Below are 22,158 nucleotides of genomic sequence, written 5' to 3' on the forward strand. Positions count from 1 at the left end.
TCTTTCATAATCGACTGGTACTTTATTTTCATAACTGTCAATTTGGGGAATAGCATTATATATTCATATAAATTCATAGTTCAAAAAGTCAGAAGTATATCTCAGGTTATTTAGAAAAACAGCTGAAATTTCTGTCCAAATCACATGCCAAAATTCATGTAGCAGGTTATTTTATGGAACCCAAGTTAGAAACTTAAACAGCAATCTAAAAGTGAAACATTCTAATATGACACCGTCTCGATATATATTAATTTGTTGCTTTCATGCTGTGGGAAACAGGAAACTCTTAAACACTTTTGCTCTTGGAGAACATGAAAAACACCCACCATGTTTCTCTAAGATTATAAAATGTAATGCACAATAAAGACACGATAACTTCTAACACGCACACTGCGCTGGGTCCTGACTCTGCATGGCAACGCTGCATAGCTTGACATACTGGGAAGTCTGCAGTGTACTCAGAACAGAGCCTACAGCATAGGGGCATGCTGCCAGAAGTGCCAGAAAAATCATCATCCGCTTCATATTGAACTGATTTCTGGCCACTGAACATTTGGAAACCTGTCCCTGTTTCCAACTGTTTGTACAATGTGAGCCCTCCTGGGACCAGGACTGGCAGTTTTGGAAGCAAGGTGCTCCTACACGCTTCAGTACTTAGGTAGTTCTGGAACTAAGTAGAAGGAGCTACATTTAACCACACCCCCTGCTCCATGACAAAGCCAGTTACAAGAATTAAGCACACAAGTTAAAATGCTTGCCTTGACTGTCCAAGGACTGGGTTCAAAACCCATCACTGTACAAATGACACTTTTAAATTCCAGAGCTATGCAGATTACTACCTGAGTCGAGAAAGATTGAAGTTTGAATTAACTCACCGCCAGAGACTTCTGTGTTGCTCCCTGAGTTGTGCCAGCAGGTGTTCGATGCATTTGTTAGAGTCCATGTATTCCTGCACAGACAGACATGAGAGAGAAATACTGTAGATTCATGTCTATTCACTGAAAATAACACATGGAATTTCAAAGCATTATTGAAATATTTATTCTGGTGACATTAGCTTATTTCATTGATTTGCCACATGAAACAATTCCTTGTAGAAGAGATGGGGAGAAGGTTTGCTGGAAAAATGAGGTCCTGAGTCCAACTCCCAGAACCCATGTTTAAAGAAATAAAGTCAGTTGTGGTGACCTGTGTTTATAATCTTACCTCTGGGGAGATGGCTCCTACAGTTTACCAGATCTTTCTTGCTGGTCAGCCAACCTAGAATTGATGAGTTCTAGATAAATGACAGCTGCTGTCTCAAAAAACCACAGTGATGGTACCCCAAAGAAGATAACTGAGGTTGGCTTCTGGCATTCATGTGCGTGCACACGTGCATGTACATTCACTGCAACAGTCACTATGCACTAAGATTACATCTCTGTCTCTCAAAGAACTATATAACCCACAAGATAACCCTCTTGATGCCTTTCCCAGTTCTAGAAGTCTGAGCCTCTGTGGTTCAGTCATTTGAACATGGTAGCACTCCTTGACCTCATGTGAAAGATTCTATAAACAAACTTCCAAAGTGAATGTGGAGTTTATTGAGTCAGTGGGAAACTCCTCTGACTTTCAAAAAGCCAACATTTCATACCTATGCACCTGTGTTTTACTGAAAATCACAGGAAATCGGTGTTCACACAGTTGGAAAAAATATTATGTATATGTGGAGGCCTTGGCTTTTATGGCCTTTGGGTAGCCATTTTAAAGTAAGAATAAACTCACAGATCATTTTATATGGTTATCCTATTCTGTGGATGTGTTCCTGTTCCTCCATCTTCCTATAGATACATGTAACTTGTAGCTATGTTTGTGTGGATCTAGTGAACTAAATTGTCGCCTCTTCTATGAAGATGTGATGCAGATGAAGCAGTCGTTTATCCAGAATATGAAGAATAAATTTGCTGAGGATCACATAAGGATATAAGCATAACTCTGTGTGTGTGTGTGTGTGTGTGTGTGTGTGTGTGTATGTGTGTGTGTGTGTGTGTCAGTGCCATATTGTTTTTGTCACTGCGGCCTTTGTGGCACAATTTCAGACTGTGTGTGACATGCCAGCATGGCTGTTTCCTCTGTGGATTGCTTTGGATGTTCAGGGTCTTAGGTTATTCCATGGGAATTTTAGCATTGTTTTTTCTAGATCTTAAGATTTTGATGGGAGCTGGATTTGATCTGTAGATCACTTTGGTAATATGGCACTTTGTGTTATTTCTGTCAGTCCAGTAGCATGTGAAGTCTTTCCATCTTCTGGTGGTTTCTTAGGTTTTTCTTCTCTTAAACTTTTAACATAGAGGTCTTTCACTTCCTGGATTTTCTTTTCTGTATGTAATTAAATTAGAAATAAAGATCATCAGAGGGGAAGGAGAGACCTTAAGAAGGAAGCAGGGGGAAAGGATAGGGAAACACTTGAGGGAACAGCAATTAGAATACACTGAGATGGGGAAGAAGTTGAGGGAGGAAAACACACTAGAACCATGTAGAATGAGACACATGTTTGAAATGTCATCATGAAACCCATTACTATGTTATTGTGATGACTTTTAAAGATTTATGTTTTTAATTATGTGCATGTGTGTGGAAGAGTTTGTGCAGGTGAGTGCAGTGTCTGCAGAGGCCAGAAAAGGTCCAACTGATGTGGGTGCTGGGTAGCAAACTCAGGGCTTCTACATGAGCAACTGTTCTTCATCACTGACCCATCTCTCCAGCCTCCAAACCCATTATTTTGCATGCTATTTTAAAAACAAATTTAAAAATTGTAGATAGACTTATATATATGACTATAGTTATGATTTCAAAACCTTATCTGAAAAAAATGAAGAGTTCATGTTACATATGAAAATCCTATAGAAAAGTCTATTGACTGTGAAACCTGCATTCTGAATATGTTATTTCTGAATACATGGTCCATAGTTGATAGCGCTTCAGTTGCCAGCGTGCTAACGTAGTGCATAAAAGCTTCAGTTACTGTTTCACTCTGGATATTTCTTCCTTTCCTGCTTGACGATCTAACCTGAAACTCCCTGCTCCTCACTCACAGCTGGCAGAGACTGAATGGTATACAGTGATTTCTACATTAAAGGTGTGGGGAAACCTGATGCTTTATTACATAAATTATGAGATATACTAGGGGCTTTGGTTAATATTGATATTTCTCTTTCTGAAGCACAGATTCATTATGAAACATAATCTATCATAATCCATCGCTTCTACAGTGATATCTGCTTAATGGGAAGACAGGATGCAGCTCAGAACTGAGCTGAAGCCATTAACGAATTCCAGACCTTGGCTCTACTGTGGGAGACATGAAGATAGCTTACTCCCTTTCCCAAAGCATCACAGCACATAAATATAAGGCATTCTCCTAGTGTGATAAGCCTCTCTCTAAACATTTGTTACTGTAGATATATTAACTTTCTCTAACACTTAGGTAAGGAGTCATATACCTGATGAATTGATATGCATTTTTCAGGTGACTATAGAATAAATCCTTAAATCCACAGTTCTCAACCTGTGTGTTATAACCACTTTGGGGGGCGTGTGGTAGTGTGAATGAAAATGATTGCCAGAGACCCAAAGGGAGTGGCAATATTAGGAAGTGTGGGCTTGTTGGAGTAGGTGTGGCCTTTAGAGAAAGTGGCAACTGGGGGCAGGCTTTGAGGTCAAGGCCTAGTGTGACTCAGTTTTTACCTGCTGCCTACAGCTCAAGATGTGGAACTCTCAGCATCTTTTCCAGCAGCATTTCTACCTACCTTCAACTATGCTCCCTACCATGATGACAATGGACCAAACCTCTGAACTGTAAGCCAACCCCAGTTAAATGTTTTCCTTATAAGAGTTACAGTGGTCACAGTATCTCCTCAGAGCAATAAAACCCTAATCATGTCACACATCAGATATTTACATTCTGGTTTATAACAGCGACAAAATCACAGGTATGAAGTAGCAGTGAAATAATTTTATGCTTCGGGGTCACCGCAACATGAGGAATTGTATTAAAGGAGCATTTAGAGAGGTTGAGAACCACTGCCTTAAATAAAAATACCGGACCTGTTGAAATTGAAGCAGATGAGAGATCCTGGCATATACATGTTTATTGCTACCAAGATATGGAATCAACACAGATATCCACCACTAGATGAGTGGATAAAGAAAATGGTACACACCCAGACACAGACACACAGACACACATAGACATACACACACACACATTGGGGATAAACGGAGAAAGACTATCAGTGGGGATGAAGAAGGCTAAAGGGAAGTGGGGAGAAGAGCAAGAAGAGGGGCAAAGACAGAGAAAATAGAGCCATGAGATTGCTCAGTGGCCTACAGCATTGCTGCACAAGCCTGAGGGTTGTGGACTGATCCCTGGAAGCCACATTAAATCTACATCCAACGGTGGGCTTCTCAAGCCCCAGCACCCTCACAATGAGATGAGGGCAAGGAGAAAAATAGTCTAGAATTGCATGGTCACTTAGCATGGCGGCAAAAGCGAAAAAAGGGCATGCCTCTGCAAGATGGAAGGAGAGAGCTGGCACCAAATGTGAGCCCTGACCTCCACTCCTGTGATGAAACATATGAGTACCTGTATGCATGCATGCATACATACATACACACACACACAGACACAAGAAAATGAATTAAAAATGTAAGATAGTGGGTGTTGCTTCCCTATATCCAACATATATTTAATAACCTATCATATGTATGCATACACACACATATGTGTGTGTGTGTATTTACTTATGCATGTGTGTGTATGTACATTTATGTATGACATGAAAGCAGATTGGGGACTTTCTGAGGTAAGGAAACTGCACATGGAAGGTCAGCTGGGAGGTGATTAATAATAAGGTATATTTGACTTATTACATATATATGACTATGAAGTCAAATGGAATTCAATATTATATGCTAATGAAACATTCATAATACTTTTTTAAAATTAGAACTCTTCACTGTGGTAGGAAGTTGCCTACAGTTTCCAGCACTCTGATCAATACAGATATCCATGGTTAAAAGAGTCTGACATTATCAAACACATCAATCCTGAAATATTTTCACCTTGAAAACTAAACCTAAACATTTATCCAAGTTGAAACACGTTTCCTTTACTTCTTTCTTTTCCATTCAGTGATTCTTTAAACACAGTGGTGTGCCAAGTAGTGTGTCCAGCTGTGCAGATAGAGTACTTCAAAGGCTAATGTCTCTTCCCTAGGGAGGTTATTATGTTTCAAGGGAGAAATAAGTAAATGAACAGTTATTTCAATCAAGTCTGTGCATGCTATGGAGAAGATTTACATATGACAGAAAAGATTGGAAATGAAGGCAAGCTGTTGGTCAACATTTATTGTCAATTTGACAGGCTTTGGAATCCTCGGGGCGACAAACCTTCAGACATATCTGTGAGGGAGCTTCTAGATTAGGTTAGACACTGGCCATGCCTATGAGGAATTCTCTAGATTGAATTCATTGAATCGGGCCAACCCTCCCTAGAAGCAGGAGACACCATTCCCCTGGCTGGACTGCTAGAGTGAACAAGGAGCCAGGAAGCTGATCCTGAGCGCTTGCTCGGCCCTCTCTGATCCCTGACTGCAGAAGCCATGTGACCAGACCCCTCCCACCCCTGCTGCCATGATGCCTCTGCCACAAAGGACTGCACCCCTGAACTGTACACCAAAATAGAACCCCCCACCCTTAGATTATTTTTGGCAGGTGTGCTACCAGAGAAAAGGGAAAAGCAGCTGGCACCAAAAGGTATTTTATCGAAAAGTAAGACATATTTTTCTCCCTTTCTATGTCTGTCTGTCTGTCTGTCTGTCTGCTCCTTGACAGTATCTCTCTATATGGCCATGGCTGGCTTCAAACTCCCTTTGTAAGCCTAGATATTCTTTTTTTTTTTTTTAATATTTTTATTACATATTTTCCTCAATTACATTTCCAATACTATCCCAAAAGTCCCCCATAGCGCCCCCCACTTCCCTACCCACCCATTCCCATTCTTTTGGCCCTGGCATTCCCCTATATTGGGGCATATAAAGTTTGCAAGTCCAATGGGCCTCTCTTTCCATTGATGGCCGACTAGGCCATCTTTCGATACATATGCAGCTAGAGACAAGAGCTCCAGGGTTCTGGTTAGTACATCATGTTGTTCCAAAAATAGGGTTGCAGATCCCTTTAGCTCCTTGGGTACTTTCTCTAGCTTCTCCATTGGGAGCCCTGTGATACATCCAATAGCTGACTGTGAACATCCACTCCTGTGTTTGCTAGGCCCCAGCATCGTCTCACAAGAGACAGCTATATTTGGGTCCTTTCAGCAAGATCTTACTAGTGTATGCAATGGTGTCAGCGTTTAGAAGCTGATTATGGGACGGATCCCTGGATACAGCAGTCTCTAAATGGTCCATCCTTTCATCACAGCTACGAACTTTGTCTCTGTAACTCCTTCCCTGGGTGTTTTGTTCCCAATTCTAAGAAGGTGCACAATGTCCACACTTTGGTCTTCATTCTTCTTGAGTTTCATGCGTTTATCAAATTGTATCTTATATCTTGGGTATCCTAAGTTTTGGGCTAATATCCACTTATCAATGAATACATATTGTGTGAGTTCTTTTGTGATTGTGTTACTTCACTCAAGATGATGCCCTCCAGGTCCATCCATTTGGCTAGGAATTTCATAAATTCATTCTTTTTAATAGCTGAGTAGTACTCCATTGTGTAAATGTACCATAATTTCTGTATCCATTCCTCTGTTGAGGGACATCTGGGTTCTTTCCAGCTTCTGGCTATTATAAATAGGGCTGCTATGAACATAGTGGAGCATGTGTCCTTTTTACCGGTTGGGACATCTTCTGGATATATGCCCAGGAGAGGTATTGCTGGATCCTCCGGTAGTACTATGTCCAATTTTCTGAGGAACCGCCAGACTGATTTCCAGAGTGGTTGTACAAGCTTGCAATCCCACCAACAATGGAGGAGTGTTCCACTTTCTCCACATCCTCGCCAGCATCTGCTGTCACCTGAGTTTTTGATCTTAGCCATTCTGACTGGTGTGAGGTGGAATCTCAGGGTTGTTTTGATTTGCATTTCCCTGATGATTAAGGATGTTGAACAGTTTTTCAGGTGCTTCTCTGCCATTCGGTATTCCTCAGGTGAGAATTCTTTGTTCAGTTCTGAGCCCCATTTTTTAATGGGGTTATTTGACTTTCTGGAGTCCACCTTCTTGAGTTCTTTATATATATTGGATATTAGTCCCTTATCTGATTTAGGATAGGTGAAGATCCTTTCCCAATCTGTTGGTGGTTTTTTTGTCTTATTGATGGTGTCTTTAGCCTTGCAGAAGCTTTGTAGTTTCATGAGGTCCCACTTGTCAATTCTCGATCTTACAGCACAAGCCATTACTGTTCTATTCAGGAATTTTTCCCCTGTGCCCATATCTTCAAGGCTTTTCCTCACTTTCTCCTCTATAAGTTTCAGTGTCTCTGGTTTTATGTGAAGTTCCTTGATCCACTTAGACTTGACCTTAGTACAAGGAGATAGGAATGGATCGATTCGCATTCTTCTACATGTTAACAACCAGTTGTGCCAGCACCATTTGTTGAAAATGCTGTCTTTCTTCCACTGGATGTTTTTAGCTCCCTTGTCGAAGATCAAGTGACCATAGGTGTGTGGATTCATTTCTGGGTCTTCAATTCTATTCCATTGGTCTATTTGTCTGTCACTATACCAGTACCATGCAGTTTTTATCACAATTGCTCTGTAGTAGAGCTTTAGGTCCGGCATGGTGATTCCACCAGAGGTTCTTTTATCCTTGAGGAGAGTTTTTGCTATCCTAGGTTTTTTGTTATTCCAGATGAATTTGCAGATTGCACTTTCTAATTCGTTGAAGAATTGACTTGGAATTTTGATGGGGATTGCATTGAATCTGTAGATTGCTTTTGGCAAGATAGCCATTTTTACAATGTTGATCCTGCCAATCCATGAGCATGGGAGATCTTTCCATCTTCTGAGATCTTCTATAATTTCTTTCTTCAGAGACTTGAAGTTTTTATTATACAGATCTTTCACTTCCTTAGTTAGAGTCTCGCCAAGATATTTTATATTATTTGTGACTATTGAGAAGGGTGTTGTTTCCCTAATTTCTTTCTCAGCCTGTTTATTCTTTGTGTAGAGAAAGGCCATTGATTTGTTTGAGTTAATTTTATATCCAGCTACTTCACCGAAGCTGTTTATCAGGCTTAGGAGTTCTCTGGTGGAATTTTTAGGGTCACTTATATATACTATCATATCATCTGCAAAAAGTGATATTTTGACTTCATCTTTTCCAATTTATATCCCTTTGATCTCCTTTTGTTGTCGAATTGCTCTGGCTAGGACTTCAAGTACAATGTTGAATAGGTATGGAGAAAGAGGACAGCCTTGTCTAGTCCCTGATTTTAGAGGGATTGCTTCAAGCTTCTGACCATTTACTTTGATGTTGGCTACTGGTTTGCTGTAGATTGCTTTTATCATGTTTAGGTATGGGCCTTGAATTCCTGATCTTTCCAAGACTTTTATCATGAATGGGTGTTGGATCTTGTCAAATGCTTTTTCCGCATCTAAGGAGATGACCATGTGGTTTTTGTCTTTGAGTTTGTTTATATACTGGATTACGTTGATGGATTTCCATATATTGAACCATCCCTGCATCCCTGGGATGAAACCTACTTGGTCAGGATGGATGATTGTTTTGATGTGTTCTTGGATTCGGTTAGCAAGAACTTTATTGAGGATTTTTGCATCAATGTTCATAAGGGATATTGGTCTGAAGTTTTCTATCTTTGTTGGGTCTTTTTGTGGTTTAGGTATCAGAGTAATTGTGGCTTCATAGAATGAGTTGGGTAGAGTACCTTCTGTTTCTATTTTGTGAAATAGTTTGTGAAGAACTGGGATTAGATCTTCTTTGAAGGTCTGATAGAACTCTGCACTAAACCCATCTGGTCCTGGGCTTTTTTTAGTTGGGAGACTATTAATGACTGCTTCTATTTCTTTGGGGGATATAGGGCTGTTTAGATCATTAACCTGATCTTGATTCAACTTTGGTACCTGGTATCTGTCTAGGAACTTCTCCATTTCATCCAGGTTCTCCAGTTTTGTTGAGTATAGCCTTTGGTAGAAGGATCTGATGGTGTTTTGGATGTCTTCAGGATCTGTTGTTATGTCTCCTTTTTCATTTCTGATTTTGTTAATTAGGATGCTTTCCCTGTGCCCTCTAGTGAGTCTGGCTAAGGGTTTATCTATCTTGTTGATTTTCTCAAAGAACCAGCTCCTTGATTGGTTGATTCTTTGAATAGTTTTTCTTGTTTCCACTTGGTTGATTTCACCCCTGAGTTTGATTATTTCCTGCCGTCTACTCCTCTTGGGTGAATTTGCTTCCTTTTGTTCTAGTGCTTTTAGGTGTGTTGTCAAGCTGCTAATGTGTGCTCTCTCTAGTTTCCTTTTGGAGGCACTCAGAGCTATGAGTTTTCCTCTTAGAAATGCTTTCACTGCGTCCCATAAGTTTGGGTATGTTGTGGCTTCATTTTCATTGAACTCTAAAAAGTCCTTAATTTCTTTCTTTATTCCTTCCTTGACCAAGGTATCATTGAGAAGAGTGTTGTTCAGTTTCCACGTGAAGGTTGGCTTTCTATTATTTATTTTGTTATTGAAGATCAGCCTTAGTCCATGGTGATCTGATAGGATGCATGGGACAATTTCAATATTTTTATATCTGTTGAGGCCTGTTTTGTGACCAATTATGTGGTCAATTTTGGAGAAGGTACCATGAGGTGCTAAGAAGAAGGTATATCCTTTTGTTTTAGGATAGAATGTTCTGTAGATATCTGCCAGATCCATTTGATTCATAATTTCTGTTAGTTTCACTGTGTCCCTGTTTAGTTTCTGTTTCCATGATCTGTCCATTGGTGAAAGTGGTGTGTTGAAGTCTCCCACTATTATTGTATGAGGTGCAATGTGTGCTTTGAGCTTTACTAAAGTTTCTTTAATGAATGTGGCTGCCTTTGTATTTGGAGCATAGATATTCAGGATTGATAGTTCCTCTTGGAGGATTTTACCTTTGATGAGTATGAAGTGTCCCTCCCTGTCTTTTTTAATGACTTTGGGTTGGAAGTCAATCTTATCAGATATTAGAATGGCTACTCCAGCTTGTTTCTTCATGCCATTTGCTTGGAAAATTGTTTTCCAGCCTTTCATTCTGAGGTAGTGTCTATCCTTTTCTCTGAGATGAGTTTCCTGTAAGCAGCAAAATGTTGGGTCTTGTTTGTGTAGCCAGTTTGTTAGTCTATGTCTTTTTATCGGGGAGTTGAGTCCATTGATATTAAGAGATATTAAGGAAAAGTAATTGTTGTTTCCTGTTATTTTTGATGTTAAAGCTGGCATTTTGTTCTTGTGGCTGTCTTCTTTTAGGTTTGTTGAGGGATTACCTTCTTGTTGTTTCTAGGGCGTGGTTCCTGTCCTTGTATTGGTTTTTTTCTGTTATTATCCTTTGAAGGGCTGGATTCGTGGAGAGATAATGTGTGAATTTGGTTTTGTCGTGGAATACTTTGGTTTCTCCATCTATGTTAATTGAGAGTTTGGCTGGGTATAGTAGCCTGGGCTGGAATTTGTGTTCTTTTAGTGTCTGTATAACATCCGTCCAGGATCTTCTGGCTTTCATAGTCTCTGGTGAAAAGTCTGGTGTAATTCTGATAGGCTTGCCTTTATATGTTACTTGGCCTTTTTCTCTTACTGCTTTTAGTATTCTATCTTTATTTAGAGCATTTGTTGCTCTGATTATTATGTGTCGGGAGGTATTTCTTTTCTGGTCCAGTCTATTTGGAGTTCTGTAGGCTTCTTGTATGTTCATGGGCATCTCTTTCTTTAGATTTGGGAAGTTTTCTTCTATAATTTTGTTGAAGATGTTTGCTGGTCCTTTGAGTTGAAAATCTTCATTCTCATCTACTCCTATTATCCGTAGGTTTGGTCTTCTCATTATGTCCTGTATTTCTTGGATGTTTTGAGTTAGGATCTTTTTGCATTTTACATTTTCCTTGATTGTTGTGCCGATGTTCTCTATGGAATCTTCTGCACCTGAGATTCTCTCTTCCATCTCTTGTATTCTGTTGCTGATGCTCGTATCTATGGTTCCAGATTTCTTTCCTAGGGTTTCTATCTCCAGTGTTGCCTCATTTTGGGTTTTCTTTATTGTGTCTACTTCCCTTTTTAGGTCTAGTATGGTTTTGTTCATTTCCATCATCTGTTTGGATGTGTTTTCCTGTTTTTCTGTAAGGACTTCTACCTGTTTGATTATGTTATCATGTTTTTCTTTAAGGATTTGTAACTCTTTAGCAGTGTTCTCCTGCAATTCTTTAAGGGATTTTTGTGCTTCCTCTTTATTGTCTTCTGCCTTTTTATCAGTGTTCTCCTGCATTTCTTTAAGTGTGTTATTAAAGTCCTTCTTGAAGTCCTCTATCATCATCAGGAGATATGCTTTTAAATCCGTGTCTAGCTTTTCCGGTGTGTTGGGGTGCCCTGGACTGGGCGAAGTGGGGGTGCTGGATTCTGATGATGGTGAGTGGTCTTGGTTCCTGTTAGTAAGATTATTACGTTTACCTTTCGCCATCTGGTAATCTCTGGGGTTAGTTGTTATCGTTGTCACTATTTAAAGATTGGAGCAGAAGCTGTGTTCCACTCACCAGCAGTCTCTAAATCCTGCGGCGGGGGTCGTGGGTAGCTGACGGTACCCTGGTGCTGGTCCAGCCGGAAGAGGCCTGTGGTCCTACTCAGGCCGTTTTTCTGCTTCCCTAACTAATGCAGTCTCTGGTCCCGCGTGCAATTGGATTGGAGCAGAAGCTGTGTTCCACTCTCCAGAAGTCTTAAGATCCTGTGGTGGGTGTTGTGGGTAGCTGGTGAGTGTCAGCAGACCCTGCGCCCCAGCTGCCCTGGTGCTTTTCTGACCGGAAGAGGGTTGTGGCCCTATGTAGGCCGGATTTCTCTCTCCCCAACCAGAGCAGTATCAGGTCCCGCGTGATTGGACTGGAGCAGAAGCTGTGTTCCACTCACCAGCAGTCCCAAAATCCTGCGGCGGGGGTCTTGGGTAGCTGGCGGGTGTCAGGCAACCCTGCGCTCCCGCTACCCTGGCGCTGATCCGGCCAGGTGAGGCCTGTGGCCCTACTCAGGCCGGTTTCTGCTTCCCTAACTAATGCAGTCTCAGGTCCCGCGCAATTGGATTGGAGCAGAAGCTGTGTTCCACTCACCAGCAGTCCCAAAATCCTGCGGCGGGGGTCGTGGGTAGCTGGCGGGTGTCAGGCAACCCTGCGCTCCCGCTACCCCGGCGCTGATCCAGCCGGATGAGGCCTGTGGTCCTACTCAGGCCGGTTTCTGCTTCCCTAACTAATGCAGTCTCAGGTCCCGCGCAATTGGATTGGAGCAGAAGCTGTGCTCCACTCACCAGAAGTCTTAAGATCCTGTGGCGGGTGTTGTGGGTAGCTGGCGAGTGTCAGCAGACCCTGCGCCCCAGCTGCCCAGGTGCTTTTCTGACCGGAAGAGGGTTGTGGCCCTATGTAGGCCGGATTTCTCTCTCCCCAACCAGAGCAGTATCAGGTCCCGCGTGATTGGACTGGAGCAGAAGCTGTGTTCCACTCACCAGCAGTCCCAAAATCCTGCGGCGGGGGTCTTGGGTAGCTGGCGGGTGTCAGGCAACCCTGCGCTCCCGCTACCCCTGCGCTGATCCGGCCGGATGAGGCCTGTGGCCCTACTCAGGCCGGCCGGTTTCTGCTTCCCTAACTAATGCAGTCTCAGGTCCCTCGCAATTGGATTGGAGCAGAAGCTGTGTTCCACTCACCAGCAGTCCCAAGATCCTGCGGCGGGGGTCGTGGGTAGCTGGCGGGTGTCAGGCAACCCTGCGCTCCCGCTACCCCGGCGCTGATCCGGCTGGTGAGTGTCAGCTGACCCTGCGCCCCAGCAAGCCTAGATATTCTTAACCTCACAGAGATCCCTGCCTCCTGAGCCCTCGAGTTAAAGGCATGCACTGTCCACACCAGCCTTATGAAATCATTTTAAGAAGATGCTGAGAAAAGGAAGAGAAAGGATCCAGAAGAAGAGAGGTCTGAACACTCAATACAGTTACCTGCCACAAAGGTCCAGAGGTGGTATCTGGAGAAGAGAACAGAGGACAGTGAGATCTGGGAATGAGAATATAGTCCCCAGCGAAATCAGGTTCAGGCAGGACTGGATGCAAACATCCTGGAAAACAATTTGGAGCGAATCCTACACCGCGTGGTCTTGTTCTGATCCACACACAAGGCTGCAAGTTGAAAAGTACAGTAATGGGACTGGAGAGAGGGTTCAGTATTTAAGAGCACCTACAGAGGACCTGGGCTCAGTTCCCAGCACCAATATGTAACTCCAGTCCCCAGAGATCCAACATCCTCTTCTGGCCTCTGTGAACACTAGGCAGGCACAAAATATACATACATACATGTAGGCCAAACACCTGGTTAACTGTAATGAAAATTAACTTTAACAGAAGAGAAAAAAAAAACAGTAATGACAAGCACTTTCTGTCTCAAAGATTTAAGTTCAAGTCCTGGTTTTGATGTTATTAGCTGTGTTCTTCCGGATAAATTAGACTTTCTATGATTTAGCTTCTTGGTCTTTGTCAGAAAGGTAAGTGATACTTTGCTTGTAATGGTGTTATAAGGATGAGATGGTTTTAGTGAGTGTGTATCCTCATGTATGCCAAATAAGACACAGATCTCAGAGCACTGCCTGCCTCCTCTCAAAAAAGCAATCACTTGGTGCCTTCCCTTCCAGAGCCTTAAGATTTCCTATTCATAGAGCTTGTGAACTAACGTTTTCTGGAGAAGCTGAACGAGTATGAAAGCTCCCGTAAATGGATGGACCTTGGCTGATTAGACTGCCGTGACTCTGCAAAGATGAACTAGTACTGAGAGCCAAGGTTATCCTGGGAAACCTTGGCCTTGCAATTGCCATTTATCTCAACTAATTTATCAGACCTAACGTAACATTTGGAGCTGTTAGATTAAACTTCTTGGACTATCTCATTAAGCTCAACAGACTACACCAATTCTAAAGCTGAAAACTTTGTAAAAAGTCATCAGAAATAGAGAGTTCCTCATGTGGGTGTACTGTGGTGACCTATGAACTGTATGCACGCACACATCTGTGTGCTGACCTGTAATGTGTGTGAATGTTTACATGTGTGTGTATGTGTGTATGTACTGACCTTGGACACACATGTATGCTAACCTGTGATGTGTGTGTGTGTGTGTGTGTGTGTACTGATCTGTCATGTGTGTACATGCATGTACTAACCTTTTCCATGTGCATGTGCATGCATACATGTGTTTGTGTGTGTTTGTGTGTATGTGTGTAAATTTGGTCTGTGGCACTTTTTATTTGATATCTATAACATTGCTTGTATCCTCAGCCATATTGAAGTATGTCATACAGGATAATTTCAATCTACATATATAGGCCACAATCAGGTACCCTTGACCTTGAAGAAGCAACTACACTACATAAAATGGGAATCAAGACATTTGGGACAATTAGAAAACTACAGGAATAAAAAATGAATAGATTTTAAAAACTGAGTAGGCTAGCACAACACCTCAAATGAACTCAATTTCCCCTGTTTGTGTTTCTTTCTATAGTTTAAATATTGTGTGGACACAATACACAAGGCGAGTGCTGAATACTAGCTGTCAAAATGAAGACTTAAAGCACAGTTCACAGTGAGGAAACTGTCACCATTGAGAAGATGAGATTAAAAATCCTTCAGTGAAACAATTTCCTCTACCATAATCCCAGACCACAAACCTCCTTTCTCCTTGTCCTTGTCAGGGCTCTGATGAAAATATTCACTGAAGAAAGGATTAAGAAGGCAAGGAGAATCGTGTCACAGCAAGTTGGATTTATATAATACGGTTTTTAAATTTTTCAAAGGTACAGCATTAAAGAGACATCTGTTCCTTGGCTAAAACTTATGCAAATTTGAATCATTTTAAAGATGTATTTCAGGAAGTTTGCCTTTCACTTAATTCAAACATTTTGGAGCAATCAGTATGAGACACTGAAATGGATTAGAGGATTAGAGATACACTCGGTGGCGTTCTGCATCTGTGTTGCATTTGATGGGACTTGTTATTATTGGAAATAGGTCAATTCTGAGGGAGGTCCATTAGAGCTGAATCCCAAGAACAGAACATGAAGCTCTTGGGTATCACTCACTAGAGTGGGGTTCAAGATCTAACTGTCTATTAAAGCTTGCAAAACTCCAAAAGCACTCCCCACAATCTCTCTATTTTAATTAGCATAATTTACGGCTGTAAAGTATGTGAAATCCTGCCAATGGAATTCCCAATCCACCTCCAGGCAGAGATGCAACCACAAAGGAGGCCAGATGTTGGAGGCAATGGAAACTTTGTAGATGCAAGAATTTTCACACTTAGGAGATGACTAACTACTGTAACAGGAGATATTTCCCTTAAACAAAAAATATTTTGTCATCTTAATGGAAAGGTACATCTGTACAGCAAATATAAAATGCTAAATATGCTCACCTTGGGATTGTATGGATGAGCAGAGTCACAGCTAGGAAGATGGTTCAGTGGGCAAGGTACCTGCTGTACATCATGAGGCCTGAGGTTTAATCTCACTACCCACATAAAAAGCCAGGCCTGACAGAGCACTCCTGTAATCCTAGTGCTACTGATAGAGACAAGTAGATCTTGAGGGCTTACAACCCAGCCAGACGAGCTAAAATGACACAGGGGCAGGTTCAGTAATAGACCCTGTCTCAAATCATAAGGTAGAGTGATAGAAGATACTCACTATAGACATCTACCCTCCACACATGCACAAGGGGGTGAGTGTACTCTTACAAGTGCAAACACATACATATACCATACACATTCATAAACATGTGTATGAACCATTTACATTTATACACATACACACACACACACACACACACAGTTATCTCACTAGTAACTGGAATCTGTAGCAATGCACATTCTTCTAAGGAGCTCTTTATGTGTTGAACACCACAAACAAATCAATTCAGGAATCCCAGCTTTGGCAGATTAATTCTGCCTTCATCATCCCTTCACTTGCTGCCTCTAATTTCTTTCCCATTTAAGCAATCACAAGCTTACTGCTGCGGACAGCAGACTTGTCAGCACAGCCTCTCTACCTAAGCCACAGAGGACGTCTGCAGGAAGGGCTCTCGTGCTGCCCCCTCAGTCTGTAACCTAAGGCTGGTTTCTGCTGATGTTTGAACTCAGGTTCTCTCGCCTTGATATTCTCGGGAAGCCTCTGCCCTCTGCCATCTCAAGTCTCTTTTGTTCCCTGTGCTCACCCTGTATTGAAGCAAGATTCAATTCTAGATCCTCTTTCAGTTTCTAGTAGAAAAATCCCAATGACTTAGTTTAACACTAAAGATCCATACACTCAGACGTTTACCCCATGCTAGACTATCTTCTGAAAGTATAAACTCTAACCCTGAACAGAGCCCCCTCTGTGTGCTCTGCAACTCGGCAAAGTTCAGTGGCCTCCATTTCTATCTGCTCCAACATCCACCATAGCACTTAGAACATCAGTCATTCAGAGCTGATTAAATAAGCGAATGAGTGGATTAATGAGTTCTGCAAGTCAGTAGCATGTCATTTCTCAGCATGGCAGCATGTGTGTACAAAAAAGTCACCAGGAGGAAACAAATGGTGCAGCTAACAGAGTCCTCGTCCAACATCCACCCCTGTCTTGATGGGAAGCACTTCTCGTGCTTTCTATAATCAGAAAGCCTACTTTGCTTCCCCTGCCCACTCTACATGGACTAAATTGTTCATGGAAAGTTCAAGGACAAATATAAATGCCAATAGCACATCACAGCAGACCATTGCATGGTCACTGTGGTTCCATGGACACTCTGTTCACCTGAATTTTGGATCATAACGCCACTTCCCTCAGGATTATTGACCGTGGCCATTAAGCTTATTATTATCACTGCCCTTTGAAATACAGCCAGTCATGCTCTAATTTATCTCCCATGACTTCCCAAAACTATCCCTCACTGTGGTGAAGCCAGGCTCTTTTATTCTTAAACAAACAAGATATAAAGTCTTTACAATCCCAGTGTCTACAATGAGACTTAAACCCAGGATGTGGTAGCCAGGGTTGATACTCATTGACCCAGTCTGAAGGTATTGTAGACACTCCCACACAGGGCTTGCGCTAGAGCACCCTTTGGGTGCACAGTATTGAATTGCTGCTATTAAGATTCTCATTTATTCAACTGGCTAACACAGATTGTCCCAGCAGGCACCAGAATTTGATTCAGTAAACGTTACCGGAGTCGAGGAGGCTATGCATCCAGCAGTCTCTAGGAGATAGTGCTGCTGTTCTGAAGACTCACCTCTGCAGATCACCAGCTTATAGAGCAAGGGCTAGTTCATCATTAGCCTTATTATGCATCACTGTCCTCTCCAGAGGATGAGTGATAGTGCAAATATGGCCAGAATTGATCACAATACAAATGCTGGTGTTCTCAGGATTACAACCAAGAATAACCTAAAACTTTGTCCTTGTTCTGATTATATATTGTTTGTTTGTTTGTTTGTGTGTGTGTGTGTGTGTGTGTGTGTGTGTGTGTGTGTAAACACTCATATCTGTGTCCTCTTGTGTGTTCAGAACAGGTCTTCCCATCTCAAATAACACAGTCCAAACACTCCCTCACAGACATGACCAGAGGTTTGTCTCCTATTAGACCTTGCTAAGTTGACATCATGAGACCTCTTCCAATGACTTCGATGCAAATGATCACCAGAAATGGGAGAGAGTGAGAGAGAGTGAGAGAGAGAGTGAGAGAGAGCAAGAGAGAGAGAGAGAGCCCACTTTTAGTACAGACCCCACAGACCCCCATTAAAGGTGATTGATATCTTTCCCATAGAGCAGTCTTCATTCTAATTTACAGGCTAAGCCTTTTCTGTCAAGGACATTTGTGGGGAACTAGCCATGCCTCTAAAACTAGAGTGTTTTCTCCTTCTGTTTAGCCTCCTGGGAATACGCCTAGGCCTGGGCTGACGTCTTAGGTTGAGGACCAAATAGCTTCTAGGAGAATCAACTGCCTATCATATAGAACCATTCTAGCATGATTCCTTACAACAGAAAGGGCTTAGGATACAGACGCCCATAAACACCACTGACAGACTTGTTAGAAATGGGACTGCTTGGTGTTTTCTTCATCTCCAGATCTGGGTGGAGAAGCCAAGCAGCACGCCATTCTTAGAAAATGCTCCAGGTAACTCCGGCCTCATGAAACTTCAGGAGACCTTGTTTGGTAAAGGCTGGACTTAGGCATGATTACCCTGCATTCACCCCCCCTATCCCCACCCACCCCCACCCCCGACACACACACACACACACACACACACACACACACACACACACAGGTTACATGGAAACTCAGTGCCAAGCCCTTCCCTTTACCAAAGGAGACCAAAGGTAAACACGGTATGTTCCCAGCATCTTCTGCCCTGAACTTGGTGGCTTGTTACATGCTGAGCAATTTAAGATTACCCTTAGAAGAGCCCCAAGTGTCTTGTGGTCTGAACTGATTACCACTTCTCTGATTAAAAAGAGCTTTTATTGGCGGGTCCCTGGAGGGCTGATGCCACCAGAAGTAAATAGCCCTGCTCCTGTTTGAAAGGTAATTAGAAAGCCATTTTGTTCTTACTGTGGGAAGTCTTTCTGACTCAGAAGGAAAGGGGTTTCTTATCTGCTGAAGGACAAGATGAATTAAATCTGTGATAGAATTTGTAGGAATCTCCCACTGGAGAGAGCTGAGGGGAAAGTGCTTGGTATGGAGTTTCCATAAAAACATGGAGAGAGACTGTCCAGTGATCCTGCACTGGCCCAGCCTTTGCCAAACATGGTCTCCTGGAGTTTTTAATGAGATCAGAGTTACGTGGCGTGTTTTCCGAGAACCACATGTTGCTTGGCTCCTCCACCTCTGGAGATTACTAGGCCTGAAGAAAACACTAAGCATTTACATTTCTAACAAGTTTGCCAGTAGAGTTTAGGAGGCATTCTTATATATTTCTGTGTACTGTGACACACACTTTCTGAGGGAGATCTTGTACGTAGAGCCCTAGTCTGGGTTCCATGCCTTCCCCAGAAGGAAGATGATACCAGAGTGTGGCTTCCTTCTTCCTACCATCTGGCCTCTGCTTGCCTTCTCCATTCTGCCATGCCTAATGAAAATGGTACCCTGAGCTACAGCTAAATGCTTACTCCAGAAAAGCATTCTTCTAATTGTCAGCATCAGCTCCAGTGGGTCTCCCATTGTGCTGTGCTGGCCTGTGCGATTACCATCCCCAGAAAACTTGTTCGAACCATCCTCCCCACTCTCTGTGCTCCCCCCCCCCCATCTATGTGTGGATATGAAGAGCCCTTGAAATCTATGCTTAGCTAACACACCCTGTGATGCCAAGCTCACTCTACATCCATCATCAATACATCCCTGCCTTCCCATGCAGAAATCACCCCACCACCCCTTAAGAGGCACAATACACTGAGGCTACAGATATCACCCAACACCATTCAGTAACAAACCATGACAAGTTTCTTTTTAAAAAGCTTGCTTTTAGAACAGGATATGGGAAACTTGAAGTACTAACCTTGTACTCTCCCATTAGGTAAAAAGAAAGAAACAAAGACACAAGAAAAGTGGGTTTAATAAGAGGAATGCAAAATGAGCAACAGCTACAGTTCTATGTGGCCTAAGTTTGCCTTCAGGATGAAGATGGGCAGAAGAGCAGCATCTGGGACAACACTGCATATGCCCATCTGGACTAGGACTTTCCCTTCATCACCGTTCTTAAGTTGCAGGAGCATTTGTTCATAATGTGAGAACAGGAATGCGCCAGAGCACAACCACAGGAGTCAGTCTCTTTCTACCATGAGCATCACTCAGGCCCTCAGGCTTAGATGAGCAACCTCACTTGTCCTATAACTGCTCTTGCTGTTATGTATGTACATCTCTTTGCAAGGACCCAAGCTGCTAACTAAGCCAACGTCACAAAAAGGCTGTGCCCTGAGGCCTCACCAGGCTTCTGCCTGTATTCTGTACTAAGACAGTCACCCAGGATGCAGCTCTAGTTTTAAAAACTCATTCTTGGGGCAACAACTCAGACAGTTCCCTTGCAGTGGGATTTACCCTAAACCCTCTGGCCCCTGCCCCTCCCCACCCCAACATGCACAGAAATCAGCCTCATTCAGACAGTGCAGATGTGCTAAATCAGTTTAGGAAGGCAGTTTTCTATGATGAGGGTTGTTAAAGAGTCATGGGGAACATCACAAAATTTATGCAAATATTTTGGGGGATTTGTTCAGAGGATGCAAATGTCAGATAATTAGTTATCTGGGCTTTTCATACGAAATTAAATTAGCTGCAGTAAGGAATCACACACAGAATAAAGCTAGTTAACATGGAAAGAGCTCTCATTTCTAAAATGGAAAGCCTGGAGATTGGGGTAAACTTCAGGTGACCCTGATTCAGCTATCAATATTGTTCCTTGTTTTTGGAGTCGGGGGCAAAGAGCATAGGGTTCCCAGACTCTGGAAGATGTTTGTGTGGATGCCAAGAGCTAGAATTGCCAGTCTGTTTGTGTGGACTAGACTTTTTCAACCATCACAGGCAGGATAGTCAAACTAGCCTCTCATTGTAGAGCAGAGACTCTTACCATTTAACAGAACAAAGCCAACCCTCTCTCGAAATCTTGAAATCTCTCTGACTTGTAAAGACCACTCTGTCCCTCTGTCCCAGCCAGCCCAGACAGACAGACAGGCTGGAGAGAATTTGCAGGTCAGCTTCCAAGACTCTTTGTAACGGTTGCATTTTGGCCACAGTCTCTGCTAACTAAATGCTGTATTTGCTCTGGGAAATATGGGACTTGGCCCTGAAGGCCCCCTGGCCTCTTGAGTTGTAAGCTACCCTTGATTGTTCAAGACTGACCCTGCCAGGGCTCACACTGGACATGTCCTGGGTTAGCTGGCTGAAGCCTTCAGTCCCTACACTGTTTCAGCTATAAACTCTCAAGCCAGTGAATACCCTTAAGACCAGGGGATAGTTTTGCTCGTCCTTTACCTATTAATTTCTTTCCAGAAGCCAAGTCATTGGGCCAGGTAGAGGTACAAAATGAAGGAGTCATTGTCAGCCTGGGATTCACTGGGAAGGTTCCCCAGTCACTGTCAACCTCCCCTTAGGGCAGCTCCTCTCCTACCCCCACACTCCCTCTCATATCTTGAACTCAGTTCTTGGGGCTTCAGTGGGACAGCCATTCAACTAGGTGGAGCTTGGTTACAGCCAAGGTTTATATTTTGGGTGAAACAGCACACGGGCACTGTGGAGGGTACAGCTTTGTGAAAGTCCTAGACACACTGTGTGCTGCATTACGAAGATGAACTCGAGCTCCATCCCACAGAAAGGAATGCACACACACAAGTCATTGCCAGCTCTGCATGGGCTCCGTGTTCATGGTTGGCTTGCTCTGACTTTACCCCTTCTCAGCCCCCAGAGGAGTACAGGGGGATACCTGAAGACACGAACTAGACTCAACATTTCCAAGGAATGAGAAAAGTAAGCATATGAAGGATGGTAATGAGAGAGATCCATCCGGGGATAGCAAGTCTCTAGATAGGTGCTGTGCTGGCTGCCTGACAGAAGCTGAGTCCCTATTCCAGTATTGTCGACAGTACATGCCAGATCTACCCTTCTTACAAAGTCGTCTGGTTAGAGAGGAGATGGAAGCCAGGTTTGGGTGACATTAATCCTACTTGCTCAGATTGCCAGCTCTCTGAAAAAAGCAGATTCCCTGCTCCCTGACAACAGCAACAAACTCTGAGATGTGGACAGTATGCTTTTTGAACATTCATGTTGTCTAACACTTACCTTACCACAGTCTGTACCATAAGTAGCTTAATAGTATACCTCATCCAAGGCCAATACACACACACACACATGTACACACACACACACACCACACACTACACATCACACATCACACACATACACACACACAC

The 22,158-nt window shown here is 42.8% G+C and overlaps 1 protein-coding gene across 7 annotated transcripts in view; it reads right to left on the reverse strand.

The window, feature by feature from the left end:
• Positions 1-22,158, reverse strand: part of Nckap5 (NCK associated protein 5) — an 896,002-nt gene that overhangs the window by 611,732 nt on the left and 262,112 nt on the right. For all 7 annotated transcript variants that reach the window (XM_085840657.1, XM_085840660.1, XM_085840668.1 and 4 more), the window contains one exon: positions 876-949. In XM_085840657.1, coding sequence (XP_085696783.1) covers positions 876-949 — 74 coding nt within the window. The remainder of the gene's footprint in view (positions 1-875; positions 950-22,158) is intronic.

This window comes from Mus caroli, unplaced genomic scaffold, assembly GCF_978045245.1.
Source record: "Mus caroli unplaced genomic scaffold, Mus_caroli_1 scaffold_1, whole genome shotgun sequence".
Taxonomy (NCBI): domain Eukaryota; kingdom Metazoa; phylum Chordata; class Mammalia; order Rodentia; family Muridae; genus Mus; species Mus caroli.